At 30.1% G+C, this 17078-nt stretch overlaps 2 protein-coding genes across 2 annotated transcripts; one reads left to right on the forward strand and one right to left on the reverse strand.

The window, feature by feature from the left end:
* The first annotated feature begins 1465 nt into the window (after positions 1 to 1465).
* On the forward strand, positions 1466 to 9652 carry LOC113553223. Its single transcript, XM_026956437.1, has 3 exons — positions 1466 to 2294; positions 7441 to 7775; positions 8846 to 9652. The coding sequence occupies exons 1-2, from the start codon at positions 1676 to 1678 to the stop codon at positions 7752 to 7754; spliced, it is 933 nt and encodes a 310-aa protein (XP_026812238.1). The 5' UTR covers positions 1466 to 1675; the 3' UTR covers positions 7755 to 7775; positions 8846 to 9652.
* A 40-nt stretch (positions 9653 to 9692) lies between these two features.
* LOC113553224 lies at positions 9693 to 15302 on the reverse strand. Its single transcript, XM_026956438.1, has 2 exons — positions 14842 to 15302; positions 9693 to 10746 (listed from the first exon to the last, which is right to left on the reverse strand). The coding sequence occupies exons 1-2, from the start codon at positions 15083 to 15085 to the stop codon at positions 10217 to 10219; spliced, it is 774 nt and encodes a 257-aa protein (XP_026812239.1). The 5' UTR covers positions 15086 to 15302; the 3' UTR covers positions 9693 to 10216.
* Between the last annotated feature and the right edge of the window lie 1776 nt (positions 15303 to 17078).

Here is a 17078-nt window from a genome sequence, read left to right on the forward strand (position 1 = left end):
TTATTCGAATAATTTTTAGAAAATCGTTTGAATAATTTCTAATTTGAATACATATTTATATCTAAATAATATTTTGCTCAACTCTGATTTAAGTATTATTCGTCGTGTTAGTATAAATCATATGATCGACCACTGCGCATCATCTTTGGATGCTGACCTAGTCGAGACTAGTGCGGATTTAGAGTTCTACTATAATAATAACGTGTGTTTTTAATTGAACGGATTCTTGCCGTCAATCCTATATAATTTAGCCGTACAAAAATAATCGATTTTCTTTAGTCTCTCGTTCGTGTATTTGATTAGGCGATTTTGAACAGCAATTTCTTCGCCTCCGCCATTATACAAAACTCGAGGCATCTTGTCGACAATTTAAATGTAGCTGTCGAGCTCTAAAATAATTTCTTCTAATGATCGGAATTATTTTTAACCGTCCGGATGACTCCCATCATCAACGGTTATAACAGTGTGCTTGGAAATCATCTCTAATCGGCAGAGCGGTCCGACGTAAAGGTATCTATGAGTATTTATATTATGTTCACTATACTATAATATCTAATAAGTAATATAAGATTATTATTTATAATTTAACGGAGTATCGGAATGCGATGGTTTTCACGTGGTTGAAACAGCGTACTATAATGATAATAATATGGCAACGATTGTAATAACCACGGGTACCTCCGTTAAGAAGGTCACGCGCCAGATATAATAGTATGTAGTACAGCTGTGAAAATTTGATTATAATAACGTATTTATCACAGGGGTGCGAACCTATAGCACGTGCGCAAAAGTGACGTCTTAAAAAAATATTAAAAATATTTTTATTAAATTTTGTTTGCATTTGAATGAAAAGAAATTCTTAATTATTTCTTAACAATAATAAAATGTTGACAATTTGGAACTTATAAATTTTAGACGTGTACATATATTTTTTACTTCAAAATTAATTACCCTTTTAAATTATACACTCAATATTCGCGTCAATCAACAGTTGAGGACATTTATTTTGTTTAATGAATCTAATCGAATTAAAAAAAAGGATTATATTACTTTGATGGATGAAGCTAATAATGTTACTTTTAAATCTTACAAAATACATCACCTCACCTAAAAGGCTTATATTTTATTAATGCCCTCGATCGGCCTGAGAAAATTTTTTTTTATGGCCATATTATTATTACTGTAAAGTGAAATTTTTCGAAAACTTTGATCTCCAAACGTAAGTATACGTGACCCAAAATAGATTCGACAATTCCGGACTCTGAGTTATACTATTATATTAGTAACAAAATCATCGCTCTCGGACATAATATAATATACCTAGCTCGTTTTACTTTTGATGAGAACAAAGATGGGCCGGAAGAAAGGGAATCGCGGAGCCGCGGCGGCGAGTGAAAGACCGGTTGCGTTGCCGCTCACGAAATGGCATATAAGGGGGTCCACACCGGACGATGGGTTCATTATTTACTCGCTTCGCGTCCAGTTTTCCGGTAGTCTGCGTCGTCCGTCCGCTGACACCCGCCGGGAACGCGTACAACGATACATCTAAAATATAATATTGAAATCGTAAAAACGGATCGTACGAGTGGTGCCGATATCGATAAATCAACAGATTCTTTTATTTTTTATTTCATTCCGCTCTTCGCCGCAGTTTAATCCACTGTACTCACGCACAATGTTTGCCGAAAAATTCGTCGTTGTGTTCGCACTTGTGGCTGTCGCCGTGGTCGTGTTGACGGCCGGTTCGCCAATGCCGTCGTCCGTGCCTCAGCAGCCGCCTCCACCGCCGCGAGACCAGCAGGACGGCAACAACGACGTGAATCTGCAGCCGCAACACCACGATCTCCATCTGCAGCAGCAACACCAATACGCCAAACCGTCGTACATGGTACGCGAAGATGAACTGGTGCGGAAGTTGAATGTCAAGTGCGGTGCCCGAGACGTGTCTAGCTGCGTCATGCTGAAGCTGGTCACGTACATGAACAAGTTGATGAAGAAGAACAACCTGGAGATTGGAGACATGATGGAGATCGCAAAGAAAGATGGGTCAGCTGAAGATATGGCCTCCACTGGTGAGTCATCGGTTCGCGTAGACGGCTCGGCTAGATCGTACACCGATGAGTCGGCGTTCGGCGAAGTGATGGCCGACAAGCTGTGGAGGTACGTCCAGTCCCGAGCACTCAAGATCAAGGTGCTGCCCGAGGCTGACTTCGTTGTGTCCGCGTCTCCAGAACAAGACGGGTCCCTCAACTTTGGTATGTCGTTCAGATCCGGCAAAGACTTGAGTGAATCCGGTGAGCAATATTTATCTTATTATTGTCGTTGTTGGTTTTTTATTTCCCCAAAGTACAACAATAAATAATAACGTTACATTATTTAGCCGTTTATTAGGAGGTGTTATTCAGTTTGATAATGCAGTAGCACAGAAAAAATATTAGAAATTAACTAAGTACCTGTTCTATACATAATAAGTATTAATTTTTTATACACAAATACAATTCAGTTTTAGAAATTTTGTAAAAGTATGCCCAATAATTATAATAAATATATTAAAATAACAAAATCAATAGAAATATACAAACCAAAACAATAAGTTTTACAATATTTTCCGAACGATCGGATGTTAATTGTACAATATTATATCATCTTAATATTATTTTCATTGTCTTGATGTTTTTATTCCTATCGTTATCAGGCATAACAAACATTATATATCGTTAATACCTGACTTTTGATTCCATACAATTTTACAGTTGTGCCTTTTAGTTTTAATACATTTATTTTTAAAAATATTTTCATTCTATTACACAATATCAATAATAATGATTTCATTAGTAAATTTATATATTTTATATATTATAATAAAATTAAGAAACAACCTCGTTTTATATAACATCAAGAGCTCATTCAACCGAACGTGATAACTGATATGAGTACTGTAAATCGCTAAAATTTATTTTTTAAATTGCGATTTTGATTGATTTAAGATAGTTTAACGATCATTTTAATAAATCAATAAGAAGAGCATTTAAAAAATGTTAAATAGAATATATCTTTAGTTCCATTTATTATTTTTTTATACACATTCATAAGCAAACTCTTAATATTTTATATATGTTTTATATAAACGGCTATATAAGTAGTTCATTTAAATATAATTTATTATTATTATTATTATAATTTATTAATTTTTAACCACCTATGAGTAACTTTAGGTTCAAGATGAATGAAAACAATATAATTATAATATGTAATATTATTATATTTTTCTATAATAGGTGTAATGTAGGTATTTCCTAATTGAAACAATTTTAATTAAAATATTTAAACAGCTAAAACATTCTATTTCAATGAATACTGTTATTAATGATTGTATCATATATTGTATAGATATAATAAAAAGGCTTAAATAAACCGATATTTTCAGAAATTATAAAAATATAATATTATTATTTTGAGTATACCTCATACTCTTGAAATCATGTATTTAAAATGTTTTTATTTTTTTATCAGGCCTATAATTGGACTATATCATATGTGTAGTACTATAAATTAAAAAATATGGCTTGTTTACTCAGACGAATGATTCTTAAAATCAGGATTCCATCCATACGAACTTAATCGGCTCGCTTAATCAGCTCGTAATTATAATGAGATCTGTCACCATTATTATGAATTAGATTCATTTAAAATCATCCAAACATTTAACTTTCACTTACTACAATATATTATAAGTAGTATAGTTTTATCTTTAATGTACATTTAACATACACACATCGTTAACTATATGCGTAACACGTATTCTAACAATTTGTTTTCAATTAGTAAAATATACATTGAAATGTCGTTATACGCGAATAATTTCAAAACGTGTCGTATGTATTAATTGGCCTGAATTATAATTATGGTACTACGTTTAAGTTGATTTTATGACATGGTAAGTGCTTATAATGTTTTTTCCCAATAATTACCGTTTATCAGTCGAATGGATTATTTGAAAGCCATAAATTATTAACTGATATTTAATTTCACTTTCTCGATGTCCGATATTGGAAACACTTGATTGGACATTAGGCTTATATTAAGAAAATCAAGGTCTAATAACTATATTTTATATATTATATATATAAATTATCTTTCTGTCATATTTAACGACGACTGCGTGACATTTGTGCGTGAAGTCTAATTGTTGTTTTAATTCTGAAATGTCTTATGCGGACACTTCGCATCATCGCAAACAATCGTAATACATATGATTATTATAACGAGCATTTAAGCACTTTCGCCATTTGATACAATTTTTTGACTTACCGGAGCGTGTAAAATCATTTCTGAAATATTTCAATTGAAATGTTTTTACTTTCGTCCGGTACGATACATTATGGCACCTAATGAAAACGTCAATACGTATCTATTTTTCGAAACTGATTTTGCGGCCGTTCAGAAAGTCGTTTTCGTGTTAAACACTGTATGGTGATCAAATTCGACATAGGTCCATTCGATATTCTTCCATCTACAGTTGTATGTGCGAGTTGATTAAATATACCTACGTTCCCACACCATCATCGTGTACACATGTCGTCGTCGTCAACCACATAATAATAATAATAATAATAATAATAATAGTATTATTATCATTTGAAATTCTATCACTGGTCCGCAGCACTGTACCTACGTGACGGGAACTAACGATTTGACACATCGTTTTCGCATCGATTCTCTATCGTCAATTATCATCACACACACACACACACTCACGCACAACCCCACATGCACACGGGCACTCACACTCATATATACACACACAGACGCGCAACAATACAACTAGGTTAGACACAATGCACTTTTCTTTTCGAATTATTAACGTTTAATTTTCGTCCGAGAGTTGACAACAATGGAAACGAACGATTACCCGCGGGTGGGCGGGAGGACTATGCGAACGACTACCGCGGCGGCGGCTGCCATTGGGAATAGTATGTACTTAGTCGAGTTAGTTGTATATATAAAATTAAGTATATACTTAGATATATATACATATATACACAAAACATAATATGCTATATAATATTTTAAAGGTAGGTCCGAACAGCTCTGGGAATGTTTCCTGAATCCTCGTAGACAGGAAAAATCCGGTCGGCGACCAGCGTGAAAATATTAGATTATTTTTTTGTAATTCAGCGCATCTCAGCTGCAGACAAGTTATAGGTAACGCGTATACAATTAACCGAAATAGTATAATAATATTGTAGTTGTACCGCATCAAGGGTTGACTATAGGCATAAAACGGTTCCATGTCATAATATCTTCGAAATAATATCTTAGGTCAAAATAACTCGGTAAAAATATCTTTTGTGAAAATATCTTTGATCAATATATCTTTTAAATTGATTAAAAAAAAAAAATGTATTCATATAATTAATTTAATAAATTGTTACACATATTATAAGTATAAAAAATAGGTAAAAAGTAACATCTCTTCAAAAGCCAAAAATATAGGTAAAATTATTATTATCATTAATATTAAAAACTTAATTAATTAAATTAAAATTAGTACCTATTACTTAATACTGAATATTGTAAGATAAACCCCTTAAATATTGAACTGTTGGTATTTCTGGGCAATTTTCCACAATTTTTTTTATTTTTATATTATGATCGTTGTACTTTTTACGGCATGGTGGACTTGATTCTCCCGATAATCGTTTTTCCAATCGAACCTGATATCACGTAATTATTCTACTTGTTAATTAAATTTAAATAAGATAAAATATAAATACCTCTTGTAACACTTGTTCTTTTTTTAAGAAGCGTATGAATTTCCATATTGAAACATGGTTTGCTCCAAGTGCTGCATTGAAAGCATGATGCCATCCTTCTACCGAATTATTCGTACGCGGAAGATCCTGTATTACTGATTCATAGGAATTCCACATATTGATACTAAATATTGGCGGGCGTCGACCATTTCGACGGTTGGGACGTCCGATCCACGTATCCTCAAAATAATTAAGCACCATGGATAAAACATCTTCGTTTTCAACAAAATAATTTGATTCAATTAAATCATTAAAATATTGTACACTTTTATTTATTGAAACATAAGCAAGTGCACATAGATGTCGAATTTGTAATGTTTTTATTGTCGTAAAGTAAAAATTGTTTATTATTAACTATCTGATATCCGAAAGGTATATTTAAATCGTTAACTGTTAATGGATTTTGAGGACAAACTTGAACTTTAGATCTCACTCTACAGATTGTTCGAGAAATCAATGTCTGGCTTGGTAATTGAGTTGCAACCACTAATGGAACATTAGTAACAGCTTCACTAATCAATTTCCTTGTGCACACTTGATTACTTTTAGCATCATCTTTGATTTTTCCCAAAATTTTTTCTTATTTGAATTTTGGCACCGTTTGTAGCATGAGAATGATAGGATTCCTTTAATATTATGTGTATAAATAAATATACTTTGTAAATAATGATATTTTTATAATACAATAATTACCTGTTTCATCTTTAGTACTTGTAAAACATGAAGTGCATTTATATTTATTGTACTCAGTGCAGCGCCAATTATATTTGTTTTTACCATTATTATAAAAAATGTGGAGATATCCGTTATATAATAATAGATTATTACCTTTTTGACTTTTAATAAAAGTAAGAGTCATACTTAAACAAAAGTCAAAAATCAAAAATTAGCTAACAAGTGACAAGTAAAAACTCTTATAGCTTAATGATGTACAAACCTGCTAAAATGCTCAGGCGCCCAGCTACAGTTAAGTTACGAAAATCCCAACTAATAAACAGAATATAATGCCTCTACCATTTTTATTTTAATGGCATAACCTGAACATATTGTACATTTGTACATGTAGTAAATACCTTGCAATCAGTAAACTAACGACTATTTTAAAATACTATTTATTATAAAATATAAAATGTCGATTGTAGATATAATCATAATGATATAATATATAATAGCTTATAAGCTTATAAAAATCAGTATAAAAGATATTTTGTTCAAAGATATTTTTGTTTAAAGATATTTTGACCAAAGACATTATTTCGAAGATATTTTGACCGGTCACCCATAAAACAGTACAATAATACTACATAGCCGACTATATCGCCACAATCGCCATACATTTTTTTTCTTGGCAGATAATATTATCCATGCATCAAATGTTCAAAGTTTGATCTAGTCAATAGACTTTAGAGTTTAGACCCTAGAATATATTAATATAAATGTGTATATATAGACAACATAGTTTATTATAATAGAAGATGCCGGTAGTTCCCATACATAGATACAATTAAAACGTTTTAATCAGTTTTGTAAAATAATGGTTACCTAGTATAATATTTATAAATAATAAAAGTGTAAGTTATTTTATTTTGATCATTACCATGACCATGTTGTTTCGATTTTACAGGAAGGGGTAAAAACAAAAACATGGGACCCATGATGGCCGCCATGATGATGAAAATGGGCATGCTTAAGGTCATGGCGTTTAAAGTACTCGCCTTGCTCGTGGGTAAAGCTTTATTGGTCAGCAAGCTCGCTTTCCTGTTAGCCACTGTCATCGGTCTGAAAAAATTGTTCAGCCAACAGAAACACGTTACGTATGAGGTGGTAGCCCACCCGCATCACGAGTCTCATGGCAGTGACTCTTACAGCTCTGCGGGATGGGGTCGTTCGTCGTCGGAGGCAGCACACAATATGGCTTACTCCGGACAAGGCCAGTAGATACTACTTCGTCAGTATTAGGTAAGTTGTTGATTAATTAATGGATTAGTTAATTTTTTTTTTATGTTCTTTTTATGCTAATTAGCTAATTTTAAAATTGACTTTATGATAAATAGTTTGCGTGACCGTTGTTATAAATCAACGTTTCTGAATGATTTAAAAAACTATCTTTAAGATCAAAAATTAAAAATTGATTTGATACTAATTTGATACAAATTATATGTACACTGTACTTACATGTATTTGTTTAATTTTGTAATTATATATTAACAACAAATCAAGAGAGTCAGAAAATATCAGGAAAAAAATTTTAAAAATAACTTACAGATTAAAATTAAAAATTAAAACGGCAAAGACCAATATGCACAAAAAAAAAAAAAATAATATGTATAATCGTGAAAATTATCAAGTTAGAATAGATGAAAAGAAAATGTTACCTACACAAATATTTTTATTATAAATAACTAATATATTTATTAATTAATATAAATAACTAACTTAACGTTCTTATGTTTTAACTTAATGGACTGAATTAAATTTTTTACATATTGTATTTGTCTCCTTTAGTGTAGATAATCGTTTTCTGTGTTCAACTAAAACATTTATTATGATTTATAAAAGCAATAACGCAAGATACCAATCACACAAACCCTTTTTTTATTTTCATTAAAAATATTATTTATAAATATTTTTCAAGCATTTAATTTCTTATATATATCGAGTATATTTTACTTTTTTGTGTACTTATTTATAAACACTGCAATGCCAATTTTTTAATAGAACAAATTAATGTATAGTAAAAATAGCGTATTGGTTGTTTCGTATAACCTTATGACGTGTAAAATGTACAACAAATAATTTTTAATGTAATTATGTTATGATTAAATTCGTCAAATGTATAAAAAAAAGTAAAACAAGAACATTTTGCAAATGTTATATAAAATATTTTTAAGCTCATCAACTACAGAAAAAAGTTATCATCTCAGAATACAAAAAGCGTTCTGGTATCTAGATATAGACTCGGAAGCGCGGTTAATAGAGCCTAAACTAAATACATTATAATTCGTTTTTTATGTTTTTGTTTTATACAGATATAGGTAACTACATATACATCAAATGATGAACTCAAGTCCTGTACTCTACTGTAGAATGCCTATCCAAACGTTTAGTCAGCACCTGGTCGTTAGCACATCCGGCGTCCAGTGTAGTCTCTGAACGTCTATTAATTAATTTATTTAAACTAAAACAAGAAAATCACGTTATTTATTATTTATATTTTATTTATTGCGTTAAATTTAAGTTTGTTTGATATCTAATATTATATATTGAATATTTTTTATATATTTATATTACCCACCTATTTATTACATGTCATGTCATCCATATAATATATCTTACAAACTATATAAGTATTTATTTGATGTAAAATATCCAACGTTAATCGTGTGCAGTAGTGTAGACGATTAAAGTTATTTGATATTTAGATAAAGAATTAAATTAGATATTTCATTGTTTTGTTAATTTAGCTAATAATATCTTATTTTTATTAAAATCTACTCCCGTCTTTATACAAAGTCAATGGCTCGTGAACTACACAATTTATTATTAATGTGTATGTTTAATACTATTTGTAACTATAATTATTAATATTATTTCATTTTAACACAACGTTATTGAATCAAATAATTTACCGTAGTCTGTAGTGTGAGTTATGTATAGATTTTTAGAAATACAACGGAACACAAGGCACGTACCATATTTACAAGCAATTTTTAAATGTAATGATTCATAACATAAATCGTTACCTGCCGAGGTATGTCTAACGTATATACAAATGGAATATAAAAACCATGTATACAATTTTGTAATAAAATAAACACAATTTGACAAAAATGACAGTTTATTATGTGTTTTTCTTTTTTTGAGCAAAACGGAGTCGACGTATTACGTTATTAACACGTCGAATTGTCCGCATATTAGAATGTTCATAAACAAACAAACAAACAAATAAATAAATAAATAATTAAATTAATTATACAATATTTTAGTACGAGTAATAAATTAAAAATTAGTCATGCATGTGGCGAAAAATATGCAATATTCCATGATGTATGTACAACTCGCTCTACACTTAGATCACCGTTGTCGGTTCAATATACATTATTCCATTAATATATAATTATTGTTGTGAAATCGGTTTTACGTTTTTACAGAGTTGGGTCGATAAACGAAGACTAGTGTTTGTGTGTGTGCGTCAATGGCGTTGTGGTGAAATTTTCTTAGGGCCGTGGATTTTAGTTAATTAATCAATTGGGGCTTGAGTGTAGAGAGACAAAACACGCGCTGTATAACAGGCACATGATGTTGAATATTTTTATAAAAATAAAAACTGGCCCTGTTGTACAGTAGGTAGTAGGTAATAGTTGTACGAGCGTCGTCAGCGGCGGGGCATCAGGTTCGTTCTATTTCTTAGTTCTGCCCGTAGACTTGACCATATTGTCCGACTGATTGCGGTTGGCCGTCGGCCTGTACGTGACCGGACTCACGTGTGAATAGTGCGCCTGCATATCTCCGCCGTTACCACCGCCGAAGTCACCGTACGACATGTACTGTTGCTGTTGTGGCGGCGGTCCGTACTGGTCGGGTGATTGCTGTTGCTGTTGCTGCAGCTCCTGGTGCGGTTCGTAAGACGACTGACCGGCGTCCGGATAGTGGGACGCCATGGGCGGCATCTGCGGAGGATGCTCGTCAAAATGCGAAGGCGCCGACACCCATTTGACCTGCACTGACTTCTTGGCCGGCGGCTGTTTCATTTCCATCAGTTTGCACACCAACAGGTAAGCGCCGATCACCAGTCCGAGCTTGGTGGCGAAAAACGCGTGTATGATGAACAGCTTGATCGCAGCCATGGCCTTCATCATCAGCATGCTGGCGGCCGCCGTACCTGCCATCATCATGGCTATCTTCGCCGGTTTGGGCTTTTTGCCCCGACCTGCACACGAAACAAACATGTCATTATGTCAAGTATTAAATTCACCTAGTACAATCGTTTCACGATGAAACACCGCCACTGCAAGAATTCACTAGTAGTCACTCTATTATTTTTGTGATGTTATTTTATCAATTGAACCTACATTTTTAGATTTTGTAAGTGTCGTGGGACAATACGTCAAGTTACACGTAAATTATAATTTTAAAAGTATAGGCACGTATTTTAATGTATACATTTTGCATAATTAGATTATTTAGATTATGATGTATTAATATTTAATTCTAATCCTGATTGGTGCAATTTTTGTTTCGATACACCTATGAAGACATAATATTTTCAAATTCTAAAATTTTGTATGGATTTAAAAATTTTTTTCTCTAGTGACACATTTTTTCTTACCATTGTTATAACTCTATTAAATGCACATTAATAAGCAAAAATTTTTCTTTTAATAATAATATATATTATATTTTATTTTAAATTCAGACGAGTAATTTTAGAGCTTTAGAGTATTTCTCTTATATGTGCTAAGGATAATTTTGATATCTGCAGAGTATTTCATACTAAATTATAATATTATATTTTGTATTAATTGTAATATTTATTTTTGAACAAAGTAAAATAACTCACATTGATCATTAATTGTATTTAAAGGCACTGAACATGAAAAATCATAAAATTAAAAAAAAAAATCTTTACCACTAATACAGAAAAATCTTTAGATATAATAAATAAATGAAAATATGATATTGATTTTATTACTCAAGATCGAGGATGTATAAAATAAATAACAAGATAATTATTGACGAGTACAATTTTAAGTTAAGGGTTTACAATAAAATAAAATAATAACACTAACAAAAAATTAAAATAAAACAAAAATTGATGTATTTATTTGAATGTTTCTAAGACTGAATAAGGAATTGGTTGATACGTGACCTAAATTATTAACCGACTTTGTATTTAATTATTTAAAAAAAAAAAAAAAAAAAAATGGTTACAGAAATTAAATATAGTTTAAAATAAAGGCTGGTTATAGCACTGCTTTTATCAATCTCCTTTAGACTTGAATTTAAAGAAACGTTTTCATTTCACTTATATTAGGTATTAATTAATTACAAAAGTCTCATATAATACTCATTGCTCGTGGTAATATCAACATAATTATAAAGAAAATTACACGTGTAAACAAGTAATGATATGCATAATATTATATATAATTAAAAATTCGAATAAATATACAATTAATTTATATGCGGTACTCATCACGCTTCGCTCACATCAGTAAACACAAATTGGTGTGGCGTTGTTATTTTACTATGAAAAATTGATCATCATTTTCATATTTTATATTTAAAAAACTTTTAATTTCACTAATAAAATATATTATTATATAGTAAATCTATTTATTCTGGTTTTCTGTGTTTATAATAGTTTTAAAAGGGCATAAAAAAATTAACTATATTAATATTAAATTGTATGAAGTAAATAGTTAATTACATTATTTTACATTTACGATCAATCTAAATAGACATTTTAAGTTTTGACGTCTAAAATTTAATTAGTTTTTATTAATTTTTCAAAAAAAATATTATTATCAAACTAGAACTTGTATTTACCACGCATAAAAAATAAATTATATGAATAATAAATTAAGTAATTAAATATATCGCTCATTTTTAGTTCTTTTTCCACTTTCTCGGCGATTGCTGAGAATTTTCAAAACAATGACCTCTTTCGTCAAGTACGCATTCGTCTCTCGTTCACTTTCCAATATAATCACGAGGTACTTAAGAATAATTTGTATTACCTTAAAATGTATTATTGAAACAATAACACAAAATTATAAATCAAATAGTAAACATATGCCATTCCTTCAAATCTGCATACGCATACTCGCCATTGCTCTAACGCACTATAATTCTAGGTATACTTCATGTCTTCATACTTTCCATAGTATATTATATTTTGAATATTATGATATAACCTTTAGGTATATAATATAAACCTGATATAATTCGTAACCATCATTTCTAAAGGTTGTGATTTAAAACATATCAAAGCACATGAAGCATACATAAGCACACACGCATACATACGCATACATATAGTTATATAGTTATAAAGTATATATTTATAAATATATAATACAGTCAAACTTCCATACAACGAATTTCCATTTTACGAAATTTTCTGTTTAACGAAATATTTTAAAGAACTGTAAGACCTTCATTGTTATACTGAATACGTAATTCTATTTAACAAATACCTCCATATTACGAATTATTTTTGTTGCTTTTTCGACTTCGTTATATGGGAGTTTCGCTGTATATATATATTTAGTATTTATTTAACATTTTTAAAACTTAAGTTATTTGTTGCTTTATTTCCCTCATTATTTTATACTATTATATTATATCATTAGTATTCAGTTTCAATACTCATCTTAAACCATAATTTACAATAATAAAAATATTGTTTTATACAATTTATTTATAACTAGAACCTAATTACGAGAACTTGCACACAATGAATACAATAAATTGTTTTTAAGAAATTATTAAAGTTTCAAGACTGAAAAATGTACTTACAAAATGTATGAACATTTTATTATAAGTCGAAGTATAATAATCTAAATATCTATAAACAAAATAACAATAACACCATTTTGACTTATTTAATACTTTTTTTCAATTTAGAACAGTATTTGTCGCGTCCGTTATAGATCTCAAAACTTTCTTATTGTATTTTAAATGAGTACCATATTATGTCCATATAATAGAAAATAATGTGATACTAATTTAAAAATATATATATCTATTATTATATTAAAGTATACGTCATATGTAATGTATATTTTTCAAAGCAAGAAAAATAAATATTTCAATAATAATACAATTCTGTTTTTGTTTACAGAGAATTTATTCCTCCTAAAAACTTTTAACCTAAGGCAATAGTTGGAAACATTTTTGGACACAAATTAATAAGGCCACGGGCAAGACGAAAATAAAAATTTTATATTTTTAGATTATTATTATTAGTTTCCATAAGTTTGTATTTCGTCATTAATTTTTGATATTCCCATATTGAATCGATATATTATATTATGAATTACTACATTTTATTATTAAAAACAAAAACATCATATATCCTTCTTGTGGGGAAAATAATTTGTTTTAAATATTTTATATTTTTAGATTTTTGTTAAGCTTAAAGTTGATGTTGAATCAAAAATAAAATAATAATAATAATAACATATGAATTATATTATAATAACTAATAATAGTTATAGCTATTGTATTATAATATACTATATTATTATCTAATTATCTACCATGTTATATTATAATATTATGAAAATATTGATTTTATTTATTAACGGTTTTATCTGATTCAATAATCGAATTATTATTGTTATTATAGATATATTATAATATTTAATTGCATTAAAAATCAAAATAAACAATAATCTATATACAATCTGTATATAATCATATATTCACAAGATTTCGGATTGTCATGCAGTTAAGTCAATAGTGGTTCTTCTTTACATCGATTGCGCGTAAATATATTTCTAGGGATACATTTTATCGTAAGTCTTCCGTTAAGAATGTAAAAAATAAAATGTAGACGGTTTGAATTTGTGAATAACAAAAACGTCAAAAACTTTATACACTTAATACTTTTATAACTTTATACAGTAAAATCCCGTTATAACGAACTCCAGGGGACTGATTTTTTTTTTTGTTATAACCGAAATTTCGTTGTAAAGAAATTTTATAATTCCTGCTTTTTGGCAGGAAACTTCTATCACTTTTGTTATAACGGGATTTTTCGTTGTATTGGTAAATGGTATTCGTTGTAACGGGAATTTACTGTATTCATATTATATGGATTATCGCGGTGTAACTAAGTAACTATATAAATTTGTGACAACGCGAAAACGTTTTCTATCGAATAGCAAAATGGTTCGATGTCACGTGACATTCGTATCTAATACTTCGCCGGATATAATAGTTATAACAAGTATAAGTAATGTTTCAGTTCAGTTAAATTGTACAGGTCGGACGTGCGTGTCTGGGGATTGTGTCTTACCTTCGGCCAGATCACCACCATCGTTTCCAGTAATCAAAGCGCCCAACAAGTCAAACGGTGTGCTAGACGACATCAGCAGCTCTTGGGCGTCGATTACCCGTGAAATATCGGCTAGGCTGAGTTCTTCAGCGGTGTTGGAGGACACGACTTGACTGACCGCAGGAAATACGTCGGCGGCGGTGGAGGCACACGACAACCACAGAACGGCTACTGTAGTGCAAACGACCAGTGGGTTTGATGTCATCGTGATTGACGTGTTTTTAAATTATATTAACTTTTGATAGACGCAACGAGAACTGCAAAAACGATTGCGGAGAAGATCGACAGCTGACGGATTCGTGATGATCGTATAAACAGCGAACTGACGACTTCGAGCCAAAGTATGTGTTTGCAGTGATGTCGACTGACCGCGAGCTCGGTTCTTTTATGCACGTTCCGGGCCGTGAGCGTTGCCCACAAACGCCGTTGACCGTGCAGTGCCGATCTTATGTTTCCCGGGATGCAGTGGGATATAAAATAATATTATTATCACATTATACGACATGATTTAATTAACGACGCCAGTCTGTGATGTATAGGATGATTCAAAAATCTTTATCCTATTTCAAAAATGTATATTACTTTAAAAATAAATATGATAATCTGGGATTATGTGAAGTACAATTTATTTGTAAAATAATTAGATTTTTATATATAGTATATGATAAAACAATATGTTTAGTACGGTCTGACAGGCCGCCCGGTATACTTTTATACGGTACTTAAAAAACGGATTTTTTTGTATTATTATTATTCGTCGATTTCGACACTAACTGACAGCATTTCGCTAATTTTTATAAATACTTATAAGTATTAGTAACAAAAAAAAGAAGAAAAAAACTCGACTACCTATCTCATCTTTACACGGTATTTATTGCTATTTTACATGAAATTTACGGTTGATGATTACAATAGTTTATCGAATGAAGACTTTTGAATCATCCTGTATATTATATACATCCGTATAATTGCACTTAGTTGGATTAATTTTGATGAATCCGCATGTTATATTCATATACATGATATGACTGTAGTGTATGTGTACAGTGTTTTACTGTTTTCTCCACTGCTACCGACAATTACAATGCGCCTTTCGCGTGTCTAATATAACATATTACTATAATTTTTTTTTTACACAGTTACTGCAGCCAGTTTGTCTAAAAATGTATCCATTATACTGTGCGTGATATAGGCACTTGCCTATAAACAAAACATCGTCTTTTGTGTTATCAACGAATTCGTAATACACATATCTTAAAACATTGTCCAGAACCGATTCAGAGACATGACACCGCTCTTCTTCGTCACATAATTTCTGTGGTATTTAAGGAATTTTCCACCTTCCGTTTAATAAGTTTACAGTTTTAGATCCTGAATGAATGTAAGGAGATAGTGATTTTCAAAAATGATTTAAATATTTTTTTTTTTCGTAAACAACATATTGACCAAAATACTTATTCAATGGTACATGTACATTTTGGCCATTTTTCAATAGAAAATTGTATAATGTTATTATTAGCTTTGAGAGATAATTTTTTGATTTTTGGATATTTTTAATTTACTCACAAGGAAAACTATCAACAAATAATAGTGGAACAGAATTGTTCCAATTTGAGTTTTTTAAAAATAAAAGGATTTAAATTCTAAAATGTATACTATAATAATTTGTAATTTAGAAGGTATAAATACAATATTAGAAAAAATAATGTATAATATTATTTTGGAATGTTTATCTGTTAATAAATAATTTTCATTTCAAGATTGGTCATATATTTTATTTCTACGCTTGTTCTTATAACGTAAATATGTAATATTTAACATACTGAATACATTTACGCTGGTTTTCCGCTCAGAATTGTTTTATTGAGGGCAATTAATAGTAATTTATAATTGATATAAAAATCTATTTAATGTAGTTTTTTTAGAAATGCCAGGTATACTCAAAACCTATAATATAACACAGTAAATTACCCAATGGTTTTGTTATTTATAAATTATAAAAGCTTATATTGTTCATGTATATCGCATACTCATCACTTTATCAGTATTCCACATTATTTGGCTTGACGTGAAGTAATTTGTTTGTAACTTGGTACTTACTAGTGTCATGTAGCCAACTAATTCTTGGCTAAGAATTATTATGGTTCTCGTTTAGATACTAGCTAATAACGACTACTTTTTCGTTTTCTTGTAATGTC

This window comes from Rhopalosiphum maidis, chromosome 2 (genome assembly GCF_003676215.2).
Source record: "Rhopalosiphum maidis isolate BTI-1 chromosome 2, ASM367621v3, whole genome shotgun sequence".
NCBI lineage: Eukaryota > Metazoa > Arthropoda > Insecta > Hemiptera > Aphididae > Rhopalosiphum > Rhopalosiphum maidis.

Excerpts from the sequence above, each read along its gene's own strand:
- LOC113553223 (XM_026956437.1), top strand. The coding sequence starts at position 1,676 with ATGTTTGCCGAAAAATTCGTCGTTGTGTTCGCACTTGTGGCTGTCGCC. Across the intron at positions 2,295-7,440 it reads CAAAGACTTGAGTGAATCCG|GAAGGGGTAAAAACAAAAAC; the intron begins GTGAGCAATATT and ends TCGATTTTACAG.
- LOC113553224 (XM_026956438.1), bottom strand. The coding sequence starts at position 15,085 with ATGACATCAAACCCACTGGTCGTTTGCACTACAGTAGCCGTTCTGTGG. Across the intron at positions 10,747-14,841 it reads TGGTGGTGATCTGGCCGAAG|GTCGGGGCAAAAAGCCCAAA; the intron begins GTAAGACACAAT and ends TTTCGTGTGCAG.